At 36.0% G+C, this 16,576-nt stretch overlaps 1 protein-coding gene across 3 annotated transcripts in view; it reads right to left on the bottom strand.

The window, feature by feature from the left end:
* Nucleotides 1-16,576, bottom strand: part of ATRNL1 (attractin like 1) — a 631,665-nt gene that overhangs the window by 209,366 nt on the left and 405,723 nt on the right. The window contains exon 26 of one of the 3 annotated variants that reach the window (XM_064488471.1): nucleotides 10,747-11,088. The exons of the other annotated variants lie outside the window; for them this stretch is intronic. Within the exon in view, the coding sequence (XP_064344541.1) occupies nucleotides 10,972-11,088 (117 nt within the window). The 3' untranslated portion in view covers nucleotides 10,747-10,971. Of the gene's footprint in view, nucleotides 1-10,746; nucleotides 11,089-16,576 lie in introns of those variants that run through there. 3 annotated transcript variants of the gene reach the window in all.

Genomic DNA, 16,576 nt, shown 5'->3' with positions numbered 1-16,576 from the left:
TATGGATGCTCTTAGTATCATGTTATCTATAATAATTCTCTGATTATTCAAACTCTCTTACAAAACAAACTATGAAATTTAAAATAATATGAAAATCCACACTTAAATATGGCAACCAGGAAGAGTCATTGATTCTATCAAATATGTACGCTAAATGCCTCCATTCAATACTACTGCTTTGAACACGGTGTCATTCCCCAAAGTTCATACTAACCACCTTTCCAACGACCCCAAAGGCTATAACTCTAACAGATGTAGGATAATGATCCTTAAAAGCGCACACACCAAACAAAACAGTAACTAACTCAATCTACTACCAGTGGTTTTCCTACTGCCTTCCTCCCACGTGGAGGTTCTATGCATCCTTCTCCCCAACCTTCAGAGGTCCTCTACCTCATCCAAGTTTGAAGTAATGATCTCACCTCTGCATTATTTATTATATTCGTACAGTACTACCTCTTCACATCTTCATGCTTTTCTGAAAACTACTTTAAGGCAAAAATCTATTTTTATTTGTTTTCTCTTCCCCACCACATAAGTAGGTAGTCAATAGTGTTTGATGAATGAACAATGAACCAGTGACTTAAAGTATAAAAATCTATGTCATCTGAATATGACTGAAGGCAAGTTACGATAAAGCTGATTTTGATTTTTAATAAGCTTTTAATAGTATACATCCTCTGATATTCTAGAATTTATGTCTCATCCTTGAAAGTAAGTGGATGTTTATTCTTTCAAAGATGGGGCAATTTTGTGGACTCAACAAATCATCGTCAGGTTTCATATTTGTCTTCACCCACTTTATTGAGATACTGTAAAGATTATAAAAATGCTGCCATAAAGTCACTATAATGCATTCATATTTTAATAGCAATTATTTCTAAAATTTTGGAAAGGTATACAAGGGGAAATCAAAATGATTTAGTCATTATTCTTGAGCTTACATATGAAAATGAATAAGGAGTTTGAATTAGAGATTAAGCAACATTTCATGAAAAAGAGTATTTCTGTTATTAACACAAACACATTTAATATAGAGCTGTATAAGTAAAAAATCAGCTTTGTTCTTTTGGTGATACGATGTTGTGAGGAAGCACTGAGAAGTGGAACTATCTTTCTGTATCATTGAATGAGGAAAGCATGATATCCTATCATCATTTTTATAACAAAATCTGCAAGGCACAAGTTTACTCAGTTCTTCTTTATTATTTGACAGCAAAATGTCCTCAGTTGTCAAGTGGCCACAGCAGATTCTCAAGGTAGGTTGTTCAGATATACAGTGTTGCTGTTTGAGCAGTAATGTGCCAAAAACACAACCAACATCATCAAGCCTGCTACCAGACAGAGGAAGGAGAGAGGAAAATGGAAAATGTTTCTAACAATATAAAGTTCAGCACTTCCTCTAAAATGCTGAGAGATTACATCAATACATAACATTCTCATATCGATGTGCATGTGAAAGTGTATATGCGGATATTCCCCCAAATTATATATAATTCAAAGTAACTCAAACTTGAATTAAAACCAAAACTCTTACATCAAAGGCCAAGATAAGGATTAAATAATGGCAGCAAATGAGGGTCTTTCTTGTCATGTGAGTAACACTGAGCTTGTCTTTGTTGTGACTCAGGACAGTCTCCATAGATTCTCAGACCCAGAAGGGACCTACGGATCCTCCATACAGAGATTCTTCAGTCTGTAGACCACAGACCTATAAAGGGTAAATGGGTGAGAACTAGAAAAAAAATCTATGAACCTGGCACTAAGAGATGATACTTTTCTTCAAAAAAATTTCTTTTCAATTGCAGTGGATTCAATAATTACTTACTGCTGCCTTCAGGAGCTAACTGGCCTTCATTCAGAACCAAATTGTAACTCCACAATTTTCCTAATTCTTTTAACAAACAAATGTATCAGCATATATGGATGCTTAAAAATAAAACAGAATAAATTCTAAAAGCAAGAAAGACTACTTTAGAATTCCCTATACATTCATATTTGCTAGATAAGAGCTTGAAAATTATCTTGAAGGCAGAATGGGTTCAATGTTCAAACATCTATTTCTAGTTTTCATTTTATTTTTTCCCTTCTTCTGGCTCAGTCTTTCTCAAACTTCGGTGCTCATGCAGTTGTATGTGCAAAGTCACCTCTACTCTATACTGAATGATTTTGTCTCTACAAGATATCAGCCTTTCGTACTGATTTTGGATCATAATGTCCACATAAAATAAGTCTCATGGAACTCTTAAAATCATCAACATTATCAAGAGTAGATTGGCACAAACTTTTATGGCCAGACAGGATCACCACCATTTGTATATAATAAGGTCTTAAAAGCTCTCCACTGACAGGAATTAAGGAAAATGTATCTTATTTTTATACGTATGGACAATTAAAGTCTGGGCTGTCTTTGTTTAAGTTAACTTAGGCAATGCCTAAGGAAAGAAAGTATGACAGATCTTCCTTATCCTTATGTATTCATGGTTATGCATTATTAACATCATGGAAGCCAAAACCATACTTCTTACATGGCACACTTCTTCTCAGCTGAAGTTTGAAGCCAAGAAAACGAAAAGAGCATCTGACAACTGTTCATACATATCAATCACTGTAAGTCTTCATGGAAAGTAGGTTTCATTTAAAAAGAATAGAACTTGACCAAAATTTGAATTTTTCTTAATACAAAAGCTGTATCTTGAAGCATCTCATAAGGTTGCTTATCAAGAAAGTTCAGCTTTGTATCATTGGATAGACCTTGGTAAAAAAATCTATGAGGTGACTCTTGTTTCTATTCAGCAAGCTTTTCCATGCTGTTAAAAAAATATCGGGGACTCTTCCAGACAATCTACCAGGAGACTGGAGGTAGACAACTAGGGGAGCATTCTGATTTGGAGGAAGTATATCTGTAGCCTGGACTTGAAAGCAACAAAGCTTCATTTCTTAGTGGGCAAAAACCTAAAGCAACATAGAAATATTGCAAAATATCTGAAGGTTACTTCAGGCAATTTTAAAATTAAAATTTAGATTCTTAATACTTTCTTTGTTGACATAGATGGCATCACTGTTTTAGACTTTGCCAAAGATGATCTCACTTCCTGTTGAAAGAAGTCATGCAGAATGGATGCATCCAGAAGAGTCAAGAACTCAGGTACTGCTTGATACAAGACCATCCTTTCTAGTGAGCAACAGAAAATACAACAGGGTTTTGTGAGGCAGTTTTGTCTGCATTTTTTTGACATTAAAAGGAAAAGTGAAAAAATGAAGTGCTTATTGCCAATTTTAAAGATTACTCTGGGCACTTAAAATCATAATTAACAGCATATAGAAGTCTTGTTTGTTCAACATATACTTATATAAACAAATAAATGATAATATTGAAGAAATGAAATCACTACAGAAAACATATAAGGGTTGGGAGGGAGACAGTGCTTTAAATAATGTGATTACAGAAGGTCACCTAAGAAATGACCTTTGATCTAAAACCTTAAATACTCAGAGGAGGTGTCCATCCCAAAACTCAACAGCTTAACACAGAAAAGTGTATTTCTTGATCACACAAAATTTCTACAGGTCCAAGTAACTCCCCATCTGGGGACTCCGCAGTAGAGACGGATCCAAGCTCAAGGTTCTGCCATGAAAGTCACAGATTCCTTAAGAGAAAGGGCAGCAAAGAGACTAGTGAATCCTGTATGGACGTTTCAATGCCTCAGACCAGAAGTGACATACATCATTTTCCATAAACAGTCACACAGCCCATCCTAACTAAACAGAGACCAGAACACATAGGGGAACGAGGAGAAAATCAGGTGAATGGAGCAACAACAAATAAAGCCAGGAAAGAACATTTCAGGCAGAGGGAACCGCAAGTGCAAAGATCCTGAGTTTCTCAGACTTGATGTCTGAGCCTAAAGTGCTCAAAAAACAGAAAGAAGGCTGAGTCTTACTAAGCAAGGTGGCAAGGAGCAGGTGGTTAAGGATAATTTGGGCTTTATCAAGGTTAAGAGAAAATGAAGTAACATATATGTATCATCAGGCATCACAGGATCCAAATAAATCAGATTTATTATTTTTTAAAAAGTAATTTCTCTTTGTATTGCTGAGAGAGTCCATTCCTATGGTATTAGAAGTAGCTTGGAACAAACGGGCAAAAGAAATAGGCTTTATCGTCCTCGAATAAAGTTATTTGAGACATAACCAGAAAACAGTAACAGCAGTTAATCTCAAATACAATGAACCTAGCTCTCCAATAAGTATCAAAAGGTCAATTTTGTATGTAGCCTCCTTTAATACAAAAGGCCAGGTGGTTGTAATTTATCTGAGCAAATCAAAATGAGCAAAGGATGAGTACTGAAAAGGTCATTTAAAAGCTACAGCTCCAGAATGGATGTTTAATACACATTATTCCTTGAAGAGCAAAACTGGGAAGTTGAATAATTTCAAATTTTGAAACCTGCACTTGAAAAAAAATTTTCCCACACAGAATACCCTCACAGCCATACTGTAGAATATATTACTTCCCCAAGTTAGAGGTCTAACTTGTAAGAGAAATACTTGTCCTGCTCTCAAGAAGAAGAGCAAATTAATGTCTTTGACATCTAAGAGGTGCACAATATGATCAAGTCAACCTTGCCGGGTGGAAATATAAAAGCAGCTGATTATAATAGAAGTGACACATCGACTCTTGCTTGTGTGCCAGTAATTTATGACTGGAGGCTCTTGTTACAATAAAGCTCAGATCAATCCTTCAGTAGCTTCCCCCCTCCGCCACCTTAAGAATTAATTTACTAAAGAAAGATTTTTTTTTTCTCCCTGATTCTGGGAATCAGTACAAAGCTCAAGATTCAATTCTGAACCACAACATGCTAGCTTCTAGGTTAAGAAATTCTAAATGCAACATAATCCAGTTAGCTTTATCATTTAGTGTATAAAGAGTTCATGTTGAACATTTAAGTAGTTTGTGACAATAATTTTGAAGTTTTTCAAGAGGTACTTAAATCTTCCTGGAGACATAAATGGCTTAAACACTGGCATTTTTCCTCTCAATCAATATTTTTAAAATATTTTTTCCTTTAAGGAAAATGTGATTATTTTGCTATTAGTTAATGGAGTCATTTTAAGTTCAATATTGAGAAACTCCAAAAATGGCTCTTTTGTAAGAAATACTTCTTTGTGAAATAAGACATCTACTTACTTTAATTTTTTAAAGTCACTATTGGAAGATACTTATGATGCTTATTGACTAATCAGTGTGATAGATTAATATCAAGTGTTACTTGTTTTCAATCTTTCATGGATGTAGATACGATAGAAACATTTTAAAAGTTAATTTCATTCATTTGAATTTTTTAAATGTAAAGGGAAGTTTGATACAGCATAGATGACTCATGATTGGTATAAACTGGCTTTCCTATGTACCAAGAGTGGTGTGTTAATTAAAAAAAAATCAGAATATAAGAAAATGAGTGGTCATAACAGACTCATTGGAGTAACTAATTATCAGAGTCAGAAGGAATCCTAAATGTTACATAGTCCACATTTCCCATTAGCGCAGGATCAAAAGTGCTGACTTTTCTGACAGATGGTTATCTAGCATTCTTGAATATGTCTAGCAAAAGAACCATTTTTATCAAGATGGTATTTTTCCCCCAAAGATTTATAACACTGTTAGTTCATTATACTGGACAAAAAAATTTCTTGAGATCTTTTTGGATCTTGAGATCTTTTTGGATTAAAGTTAAATAGGATACTTCTAATTTCATTTATTAAAATTCCTTTAATTATATATTATATATTTGAAACTTTTCTCATATATTCAAGTAAGTAATTCCAATATCATAATTTTTTTCATTTCATTTATTGCTTATCAACAAATGTACATGGAATACTCCAATGCTCTGGGAAGAGGGTCAGACACTGGGTGTTTAAGAGATATGAAACACAGTCCTGGCCATAGTCTCCTAAGTGAGACAAAACTTCCTCATGTAACATGGTTTTTAGCATTTAGTTTTTCAATGCCCCTCTTAAAATGTCAAGTGAACACAACATTCTAGATGTAATCTGACTACTATAGAATATGGTAGAACTATTTCTCTTAATGTATTCTAAATTAACATGCCTTATTCTCTTTTATTAAAATAGATTTTTGTTTTATTTTTAGAACTACTCTCTTGTTGGACCCAGTCAACAATTTCAGGTTGTTCTCATGTGAATTTTGATCAAAAGAAGTGTTCCCTACTTAACACTTCTACAAGTGAAGTTCTTAGTCTAAATTCAGAACTTTATATTGTATTTGCTTACTTTTTCATATTTTATTATTGTTTTAACCTATTTTTCCTTGTGTGCAGAATTCTCTTTAATCCTTTAAACTTCCAACTAACATAACAAATAGTTACCTTTCCCCGTAGTGTCATCTGTGTTGAGCCCCTATTCCATTCCCTTGACCAAGTCAATACCATTTGATGGCAAAGAGAACCACCAAGACAATGAGTCACCTTACTTGCTAGAAATCCAAGGTAATTCATAAAAGCCACCAAGAGAATGATTTTTGCTTTTTATATTCCAGAGTGTCCTCCATAGAGTGATACCAAAAGATAGAACAGATAAGGTACATCAATTTAGAAACATTTGGTTAATTTTTACAGGCTGTATCCACATATCCACTCTGCGAGAAAACAGATCTATGGTACCTAAGAAATTCCCTGGCTAGCAGACTAGAAACACTCTCTTTCATTTTCAAACCTTAGGAAATCATCCTTTGTCCACTGCAAAAAATCTTCCAAAACATGTCTTCCCTAGACCTTCCCTGAAGTACAGCTTTTTGGATCATATGTTGTTGAATCCAAATTTTTGTACTTTGTATACATATTGTGTGAGGAGTGGGTCCCAAACTTGGGGCAAGGGAGAGTGGTCCTTGCACAGTTCGGTCTTAGCCAGGGCCTCACCAGCGAGGACTAAACAGCTTTCCGGGCTTGTTCAATATCCTGACCCAAGAATGCTCCCACGAACTTTGTGACTTCTTCCTATGTATCTTAGCTGCTTCACCTTTGGACTGGCACATGTTTTCCTGAATTTATTGGCTTATGGTATATGTGTACTAACAAAATACATCTAACTATATGATTATTTTCTCCATACCAAATATACTTTAACTCTTATCGAATATATTCTATATACGTAACACTTAAAACTTAACCTATGAATTCCCATTATTCTAATGCATGTCCCTTCTACCAATTTGCCCATAAACCTCAAAGTTTTTTAATCAAGCCATTTATTTCCTGGTTGATGAAAACTTTAAATGGATTAAGGAAAATAAGTGAACTCTTTATTACCTTATTAGAGGCCTTTCTCTGAAAATGGACAGTTATCTAGCAAGCAACAGTAAGTCTTTTGAACTGCTGGGGTCTCTGTTAAGGTAAGCCCCTTCTTAACCACTTGGGATTCTGAACAAGTTGAAAAATAAAAGGTGAAGCTAAAGGACATCATGTCATCTTTATTAATGATGCTGTTTATTTCACCTAAATTTACAAATTAAATAAGTGCCTCCACTTCCCTAAGGCTAGAACAGTTAATGGGGCAAACAAACAAAGACGCAGATCCCTGGGCTTCAGCTAGGGCCGAGGCCTTGAGGTGCAACTGTCTATGCAGGTGCAACACTTCCTAAGCAGGCAAGCTGAGGCAGTGACTTAATTCTGTGGGAAAGAAAAGTCTTCAGAAATTGTTGGGCAGAATGTTATTTGCTCTTACTAAACAACAAAGAAGTCAAGTTCTTCTTTGCTGTTTAATAAGAGTAAGCTTTAAATAGTTTTAGGCCTAGGTAGCCAGCACTAGCTACTCTGACTAAAATTCCATTCTGTACTTCTTTCCTAACCGCCCCATTTGAAATGTCAATCACTGTCTCTCTCTCTCACACACACACACACACACACACACACACACTGCCACTACCCCCTTCCCTGCTGTGTTTCTCTCCATAGCATGCCTTCGCCATCTGCCTTGCCATGTACTTTATTTATTATTTGTTTATAGTCGGTCTCCCCATTGGGAGTACAATATATTTTAATCTGTGTTAAAATCTCCGCCCGTAGAAAGTATCTGGTACATGGCAGATGCTCAATAAATATCTGTTGAATTGAAAAATTAATTTAGGACCGTGGAGGGACCTGTGGAGGAAGCTTAGAGTCATATGGTTTGAAGGCAGGCTCAAGGTCACTCCCTACCATGTGCTCTCAGGTTGCTTCTGAATTGGCTAATAACATAAGAGTGACACATTCTTCCAATGTCATAAACATATGCGGTGACAACAGCCACAATAAAATACAATGGAAATGCCTGCTCATACCTGATTAGCATGGGTGCTACCTGCCAAATACAGTTCCTCTGAATTTAGTATTGGGGTGAGTGGAAACAAAGAGGTTTTGAATATACAGCCTGGGCAAGGGGGAAGGCATCTGAATAAGATGTGCTTGGGGCTTGATACCATTACAAATTTCTAACCTCTGCAAGAAGGCAACACTCTCTCTGAGAGATAAGTATGCATAAGACCAAAATTAACCTTTCACTTAGAGATTTCTCTCATTTGGACTTAAGGTCACAGGTCATGGATCTTGGACTACTTTCCTAGGCCTTTTTATTTTAGGTCCCATCGAGCCTCTGTTATAGTGTTTGGTAACACTAAGACCGGGTTTAGGGAGCATAATTTTGTTTGAGAAAACTCCCATCGAGGCTTAGGGTTGGGCTGTTTTCTAAATTTGCTGATTGCAGGGCTGGTGCTCTGAAAATCTTCTGTGCATTTATCATGATTTGTAGCCTTTGAAAATAAGGTCAATGAAAGGCCTGACACTGAGCTAATACAACTGTTTTAACATTGAAGGAAATTCCATACATTCTGGTGAGAAATATACAACCCCAGTTCTACCTGTGAATGTGAGAATGCTTCTGGCTGAGATTAAATAGAATAAGAAATATGAAAGGATAGTTTGTGGAATTTATTTGAAGAATTTTAACTCACAAAGGCAAAATAATTTTACTTCAGACTTATGATTTTAACTTGAAAATAAATATAATCTTTTAAACTTTAATGATTTTTTTTTCCCTAGAAATTTGATAAAGTGAGGAGACTATTCAATTCAGGGTATTTCTATGTAGTTGAAATTTTATGACTGATGTGTCTTGATGACTTTTAGTATTTAATGCAATTTAATGTGTAATACAGTATTTAGTATTTAATGAATTATTAAATGCGGCCATATAAATAGTGAGATGTAATTTGAGATGGGGAATAGATTGGGGATGAACTTCCAGCTTTAGATACAGAGTGTCACTGACGTTGATTTGACATATGTACCTTTCCAACCCGTTTCAGAGCTTTCTGGGTATAAAATAAAACTGATCACTATTGGGTACCAAGATAATTTCCAAGGAAGCAGTGACTGGAATTGGCACTCTCTGTCTTGAAGCTGGGAATAGAGTTGTCCTGACAAGTTGCTGATCTACTCCACCAGGGTGTATAACCATGCTCATGGCTGACAGCAGGAGGTGGAGTGACTTACTCTACTGATGAATTAGGGTGTGTTCAACTCAGGTCTGCCTCTCTTCCTTTTAGTAAAAAAATCTGTGAATTCTACTCTGATCCTTCACCTCATAACTTCTTATCTGGGGAAGTCCCCACAGGAGAAATCATGCCCTGTTTTAGCCTTATCCAAGGCAGGTAGCTAAGTCCGCTTGGTTCTGGAGCTCATTAGGTTTATATACCCAAAGCCATTTAATTGTTTAGTTCATGTTTGTTTAGAATCTAGGCAGAGAAGAGAGTGCTAATTATTCCCCTCCATCAGAAACCATCAAAAAAAAAAAAAAAGACTATAGTATTATCATTTTTCAACCTATCTCAAAATATCAGATATTGTTAAACCCCTTGCTGAAGTCACGATGCATTGATACGTCATCCTGCAACATTCCCTTGCTGGATCAGCCAAGCTTTCCTAACAAGAAAAGAGTTCAGTTTTGAAGTTTTAACTTACTTGCTGCTTTAGACTCTCTAACATCATTGTTTTTATTTAATAAATTAAGGAATAAATGAATGAATGATTAATTAGGATACTTTCTTTTAGCATCTCTTGCCAATCTGAGACAGGAAGGGGGCAGGGCACAGCCATTCAAGGAAAGATACAGCAATTAACATCAAAACGGTGGGAGATTCGACCCCCAGTAGACCTTGAGGCTCAAGATGGTGGGAGTTTTGACTTCTAGAAGATCTTGAGCTTCATTATACGCCTATTGTAATGTATTAACACGGTAAATAACATGCCCACAGGCGCCATGACAGTCCCAAGGCTAGCCACAAAAGGTCAAAGAGTGGGAAATGGCTAACTTCCTAGGAATCCCAGCCCCTTCCCCAGGCTAGCTAGGCTGGTCCTTCCACTGTTAACATATAAAGCTACCGAGGCCAGAAAAACTGGCAACACGGTGCCTCGTGGCGCTGCCCTCTCTCCCTCTCCCCACTTCGGAGACGGCCCGCACTCTGTCTACGGAGTGTGTACCTAATTTTACTCTAATCTGAGTACCCAACCCTCCACACCTCGTGGCCTTTCTCTTGCCTTTCAATGTATCTTTCTAAATAAATCTAGCTTTATTCAACTGTGGCTCGCTCTTGGCTTCTTTCCTGCATGAAGCCAAGGACCCACACTTGGCGGGGCACATCCCAGGGGCTTAACCGAAGCCTGGGACATGGTCTTCCTCATGCCCCACGTCCGTTTTTCCTGCATCAAATTGATCACAAGGCTTTCTGTAAACATTTTGAAATCTACTGTGCTAGAATCTGGTGTATATGCTTACTCTCTGTATTCTTTTCCCTATTTTCATAAACTCTAAAATGACATGGTCAATTTTCCATCTCTCAGGACTTCCACATCCCAACCTGGACTTGCACTATTCTCTCTACCTTCTGAGAGTGGATGCGGTCAGCAAAGCGAGTCAAGAACCGATCCTACCTTCAGCCTTCAGCGGAATGTGCCTTCTAGCAGATGTCCAGACGGTTTCTATTCCCCTACAATTACTCTGTCTTGACTCAGTGCCAGTTTTGTAATCTGTCTTGGGACAAAGACAATTTATTGCAAGTCATGCAATTATGACTGCACACACTTTCAGCTCAAGGGGTATATTTTGGAATTAATTCAAGTGCAGTACTCCTTAGAACCACCATCTCTAAAATGTAAGTAATCTGACTCATGTACCCCTTCTCCATTTATTACACCCTTCATATTGATAGTGTCTTGGCTCACAAGTGCCAACCCTCCATCTCAGGACTATCACACGACCAGAATCAATAACTTACTGATGAACTACATGTTTCAAAGCTTCTAAATTCCACTCAAGTCTCTGCATGCTTTCAATGTTATTTTATCTTTTTCTCTCAATACAGGGTGAGTGACTTTCTTTGGTGAACAATGGTATATACATTATACTCAATCATTAGAAAATTGAGAGTCCTCCATAATGCAAGATGCTTTGCTAAGGTTGTGGAAACTAACAAGAAATGGGACAGTGTTTGTCTTCCAGATTTAAATTCTACTTGGAAAACTGAGATTTAAAGCATGAAATGTTAACTTACAACAGAAGATTTCAATGACAAAAAGAGTTAGAAACGCAAATGTATGATGAGTTGTCAAGGAAGTATCTCCATAGACTGGACTGGTACTCAAGGCCCTGAGAAGTCTATGAGACAAAGCTGACCCGTCAAGGATGTGTAGGATTTGAATGAACCATATTATGATAATTAAATAATAATCTGGGTCAGAATAATTCATTTATTTCACAATTCTGATTTTTGAGAATAAATGGAGCCCTTTATCATTCTTCATACTACAGATTCCTGTATATCATTCCTTCTAATATTTCAAACACTATATGTTGTTTTTCTTTCCTGCCTTCTTTCTCTTGGAATCTCTCAAACTATCTCATCTCTGAATCCCACAAAGCTTTTTTCACTCTGCCTTTTCTATTATTTTCTAGGTACAGTAACCACAGGAAATAAGTTTTTACCCTTCAAACACACTGGAATTAGTTTGTGACCCAGGATTTGAAATATATGACTACATTTGCATCAATCATTCCTGTGACATAAGCTTTACTCACCAAACACTGCATTACACGGGAGATGAACATGCATAGCATCTGAACGGGTGACATGCTAACAAATGCCAAAAGCATTCTGCCACTGTATTGGATGCTTTAGGCTTTGCTAATTAAGAAAACACCTTACAGCTATAGGCAACTCAAAAGCCAAGAAGGTAAAAATTCAAAGAAATATACAGACTACTGGAAAGTGAATACATTTTATAAATACTATTAAAATAGACGTGAAAAATTGATTGGTCTCAACTGCTTTCAAACGGCTCTTGTCTACATTAGTAATAAAAGTAAAGACTTGGGGGGAACGGTATAGCTCAACTGGTAGAGTGCCTGCTTAGCATGCATGAGGTCCTGGGTTCAATCCCCAGTACCTCCAGTAAGTAAATAAATAAACCTAATTACCTCCCCCCTCAAAAAAAAAAAAAAAAAAGTAAGGACTATAGCATACATTATTACTCACTGAATGCCATAGTTTTCAACCAAACACATGCATGTTTCCTTTCTAAGAATCCTAAGTAAACAATTCTATTTTCCCGTAGTATTGTTTACTTGCTACAAAAAGTGAGATGACTAAGCAAATGTTCCTCTAATTTAAATGTTGTATTGACCTCAAAAAAAAAAAGAGACTAAAACCATATTTTAATTCAAGTTAGAAGCTACTGCAGGCTCATCAGTCTAAGGAATATATACCACAGACGTTAGCAAATACACAAAGTCAATAAGAGTTTAAATGCTACCCTTTAGCAATTCTTGTGCTAACATTTCAGTTTGAACTTACAATAACATTTATGATAATTTACTGTATACTGCTGACTTAAAACATTTAATTGGAAATGATGCAAACATACCTTCAGAGAATAATGTTATCAGATCTGGCTAGATTTTCTTCAGTGCAAACAAAAGGAGAGGAAGACAGAGCATAATGTTGCTGGAAATAATGCCCTCTTTCTATGAAAAGATTTATTAACCTTTTCAAATAGTATTAAAAAGGGATCAAGAGGTGGTGAATTTTCAAATGTAATTTTAACTATTATCGATGGATATACCTTTTATGAAAACAATAGTTCCCTTTAGGAATATCTCACTTTGAAAGGATTGTGTCTTCACAGGAACCTTGTGAGGTCAGGCTCCAATTTTCTCAGGGAACAGTAACTCACAAAATATATATGGGACTTGCTGAAGTCTAGTTGAGATCTACTTTTATTCTCTTGTCTTTCCACTGCAGTACTGACAAGTACAATCTACTCAAAATAAGAAGCTAGAGAGCCCTAGCCTAATTACGTAAAGAGAATTCTCTGTTCCACCCTGTAATTCCTGCCATCTTTAGAAATTATATTTATCCTCCCAAGCATTTATTTCCCTTCCTCAATATTAGTACAGTAGGCTGAATAATGATGATTTTTATATCAATTTTATTATATCTATAATTATAATAATTTAAAAGAAAAGAGATTCATAAGAAACTGGTAACAAAAAAACAAAGAATATTTAAAACTAATCAGCAAAAATTAAGCTAATGAAGAGCTACAGTAATTGTATTAAGAGAATGCAATTAGTTTAGCCTTTCCAGAAAGCTATTTGCTAATAGATATCAAGAACTTCATAAATGCACATATCCTTTGACTCAGTAATTCCACTTTATGACTCTATATTAATGAAATAACCAGAGACACGAGCAATACTTATAAATCACTGGCAAAGTATAGTTTATAATAATGAAAAATTGGAGATAATTTGGTTAAACAAACTGGAATACCAAAAAGGTAAAATATTTACGACCATTAAAATTACATTTTCAAAAAAATTTTAGTGACATTGGAAAATGTCAATGCTGTAACTTTACATGAAAAATGAGGTAATATGTATACATAAATAAATCATATATAAAATTATATATATGTAATAAAAATATGATTTGGAATGATGTTTACTTCAGGTTGGGGGATGAAGGGAGAAGGAATGGGGGGAGAACCTGTACAATTAATATGACATTTTGTATGAAGTGCAAAAGAAAAAGGATCGCTGCAAAGAATGATCCTCATGAGGCATCTATAATTGTACCACGTATCTATATCTATACCTACATCTCTGTACCTGGGAGGAAATAGAAGGCAGTCTTATCTTTAGGACATGAATTTTAATTTTTTAAATTTATATTTTTCCCAATTTTTATATAGAAGTTTCTATAACAGGGAAAGAAGGGGAATATTAGCCATCATTTTGATGTCTCTGAATTGTTTTAACTGTCATCATGACAGTGTATGACTTGGAAAACAATAACAGTGGAGTAACAAAGTAGTAACTTTTGGTATGTTAGAAAGTCAGCATATTTTGCCTATTATGTATATTACATAATATGTGACATTACAGGATAACAGTGGCAAGGACGAGTACTTGCCTGAGATAAAAGTATTAATAGAACAAGTTCTAGAAGAAATCCTGTGTATAAATAATTACAATGAAGATAAATAGTATTCAATTACAATTAAAATAAATATTAGTGAGTGGTCAATTATTTATCTTAATTGTAATTATTTATATATACTCAGTAAAATTTAGGAAACACACAAGTAGTTTCTGGAAAAATAAGTAAATACAGCACCAAAGAATCTTTTGTTAAATGGAAACATGCTTCAGTGCTGATGCTAGAGCTAGATGAAGTAGTTTTCTGCTTCAGAGGCCATTAAAGTAGCTCAGAGGACAATTTAAAAAATCTGATTGTGTGTGGTTACTCTCATCAGAAGTGATCCAGTATGATAAAAATTCAATTCACCCCAAACCGCATGGACTTTAAATTGGCGTATTGAACTACTTAGACTGCAGAATTAGTTTAGATTAGGATTAAGGATATAGTGACAAAGTTTGCCATCTGGTGGTCAGTGTCATACAAATCAGATACCTTCATACATTACATTTCTATTTCAGAATTTTGAACTGGGTCTGTTTGGTGAAAGCAATATTGGTGCTAAATAAATTCATGGATAAAATTAAAGTCACGGCAAAGCAAAGTGTATTTGGTCAGATTACAGCTGTGTTGGGCTGAATGATGGCCCCCAAAGACATCCAGGTCCTGGTCCCTGGACCCCGTGAAAGCTGTTTTATAGGGCAAAAGCGGTTTTGCAGGTGTGATTAAATGAAGGATTTTGAGGTGGGGAGATTGTCCTGGATTGGCCGGGTGGACCCTAAATGTAACCACAGTATCTTTATAAGAGGAGGCAGAGGAAGATGTGACTACAGAAGACTAAGGCAAGGACAATTTGACTACTCAAGCAAGATGTGGCAGGACAGGCTTGGGCGATGCAGAAAGGGGCCAGGAGCCAAGGAATGCAAGGAATGTGGCTTTGGAAGCTGGGAAAGGCAAGAGATGGATTCTCCCCTAGAATTTCTGAAGGGGGCATGTCCTGACACCTTGATTTCAGCTCAGTAAAACTGATTTCGACTTTTGACCTCCCGACTGTAAGCGGATAAATGTGTGTTGTTTGAAGCGGGCTGTGGTAATTTGTTACAGTAGGCAAAGGAGGTTAATAGGACAGCTGAGTGAAAGAGGGCCTGAGACTGGAGTGACCGAAGGAAATCAACTCTTTCCACTGATTGATCCTAAGTGTGACCATGTCTGTCAATAAGCCATGCATTATTCATTATCAAACTAATTTCTATCAAGCCTGGTAGGAGTCGTTAAATTCTTCAGAAAGAAACCAAACAGAAGGCACACACGAACTCTTTTCTGTCGTAATCCCTGTGATTTGACTACGTAATTCAGAGAAACGGATTAGTGAATGAATTTCACTCTACAGGTATTTACGGCTCTTCCTTAAAGCGTGGCAAATATCTTGAAAGTACGTGCAAATTTCACAGACCAATGTAATTGAATGTTAAATATTAACCAAAGTAAGTAGCTAACCTGTGGTAGAGGACAGATTTAAAGAAAAATGAAGCTTAAGATAAAATTCAGTAAGTTCAACAAAATGAAAAGCTATCACTGGTAAGAGAAGTAATATGAGGCATATTCCTTCCCTTTATTATTTCTGCCAATTCCTCTATGATTTTAACCAATCTTGCTTTCTAGGAAGTGAAAAAGAAAATTTCTATACATAATGCTAAAAGATGTGTATTGGTATTTCGATCACTGTACTGAGTATTCACACTTGAAAAATAGAAGTGTACACACTTAGATTTTATTTTTCAGGATTCAGAGGGAAACAGGTAGTCTGGTGCTCAAGGTCATAGGTACAAGAGAAACATAAATTGCAGATATTTAAGATCCTTGGTTTAAATCAACAAACATTTCCCGAGTGCAGATCGGATTCTGGGGACTGTGCTAAGCATTGCGGATAGAAAGACAAGACTATCTGCTTCCAGAAAACATAATTTAAATATGCCACCAAATAGAAATCCACACCAGCTTCGGGAGCAAAAGGGAAAAGTCATTTAACTCAACCTGGGAGTG

The sequence above is a fragment of the Camelus dromedarius genome, chromosome 8, assembly GCF_036321535.1.
Source record: "Camelus dromedarius isolate mCamDro1 chromosome 8, mCamDro1.pat, whole genome shotgun sequence".
NCBI lineage: Eukaryota > Metazoa > Chordata > Mammalia > Artiodactyla > Camelidae > Camelus > Camelus dromedarius.
This window is presented reverse-complemented; position numbering and strand designations above follow the sequence as displayed.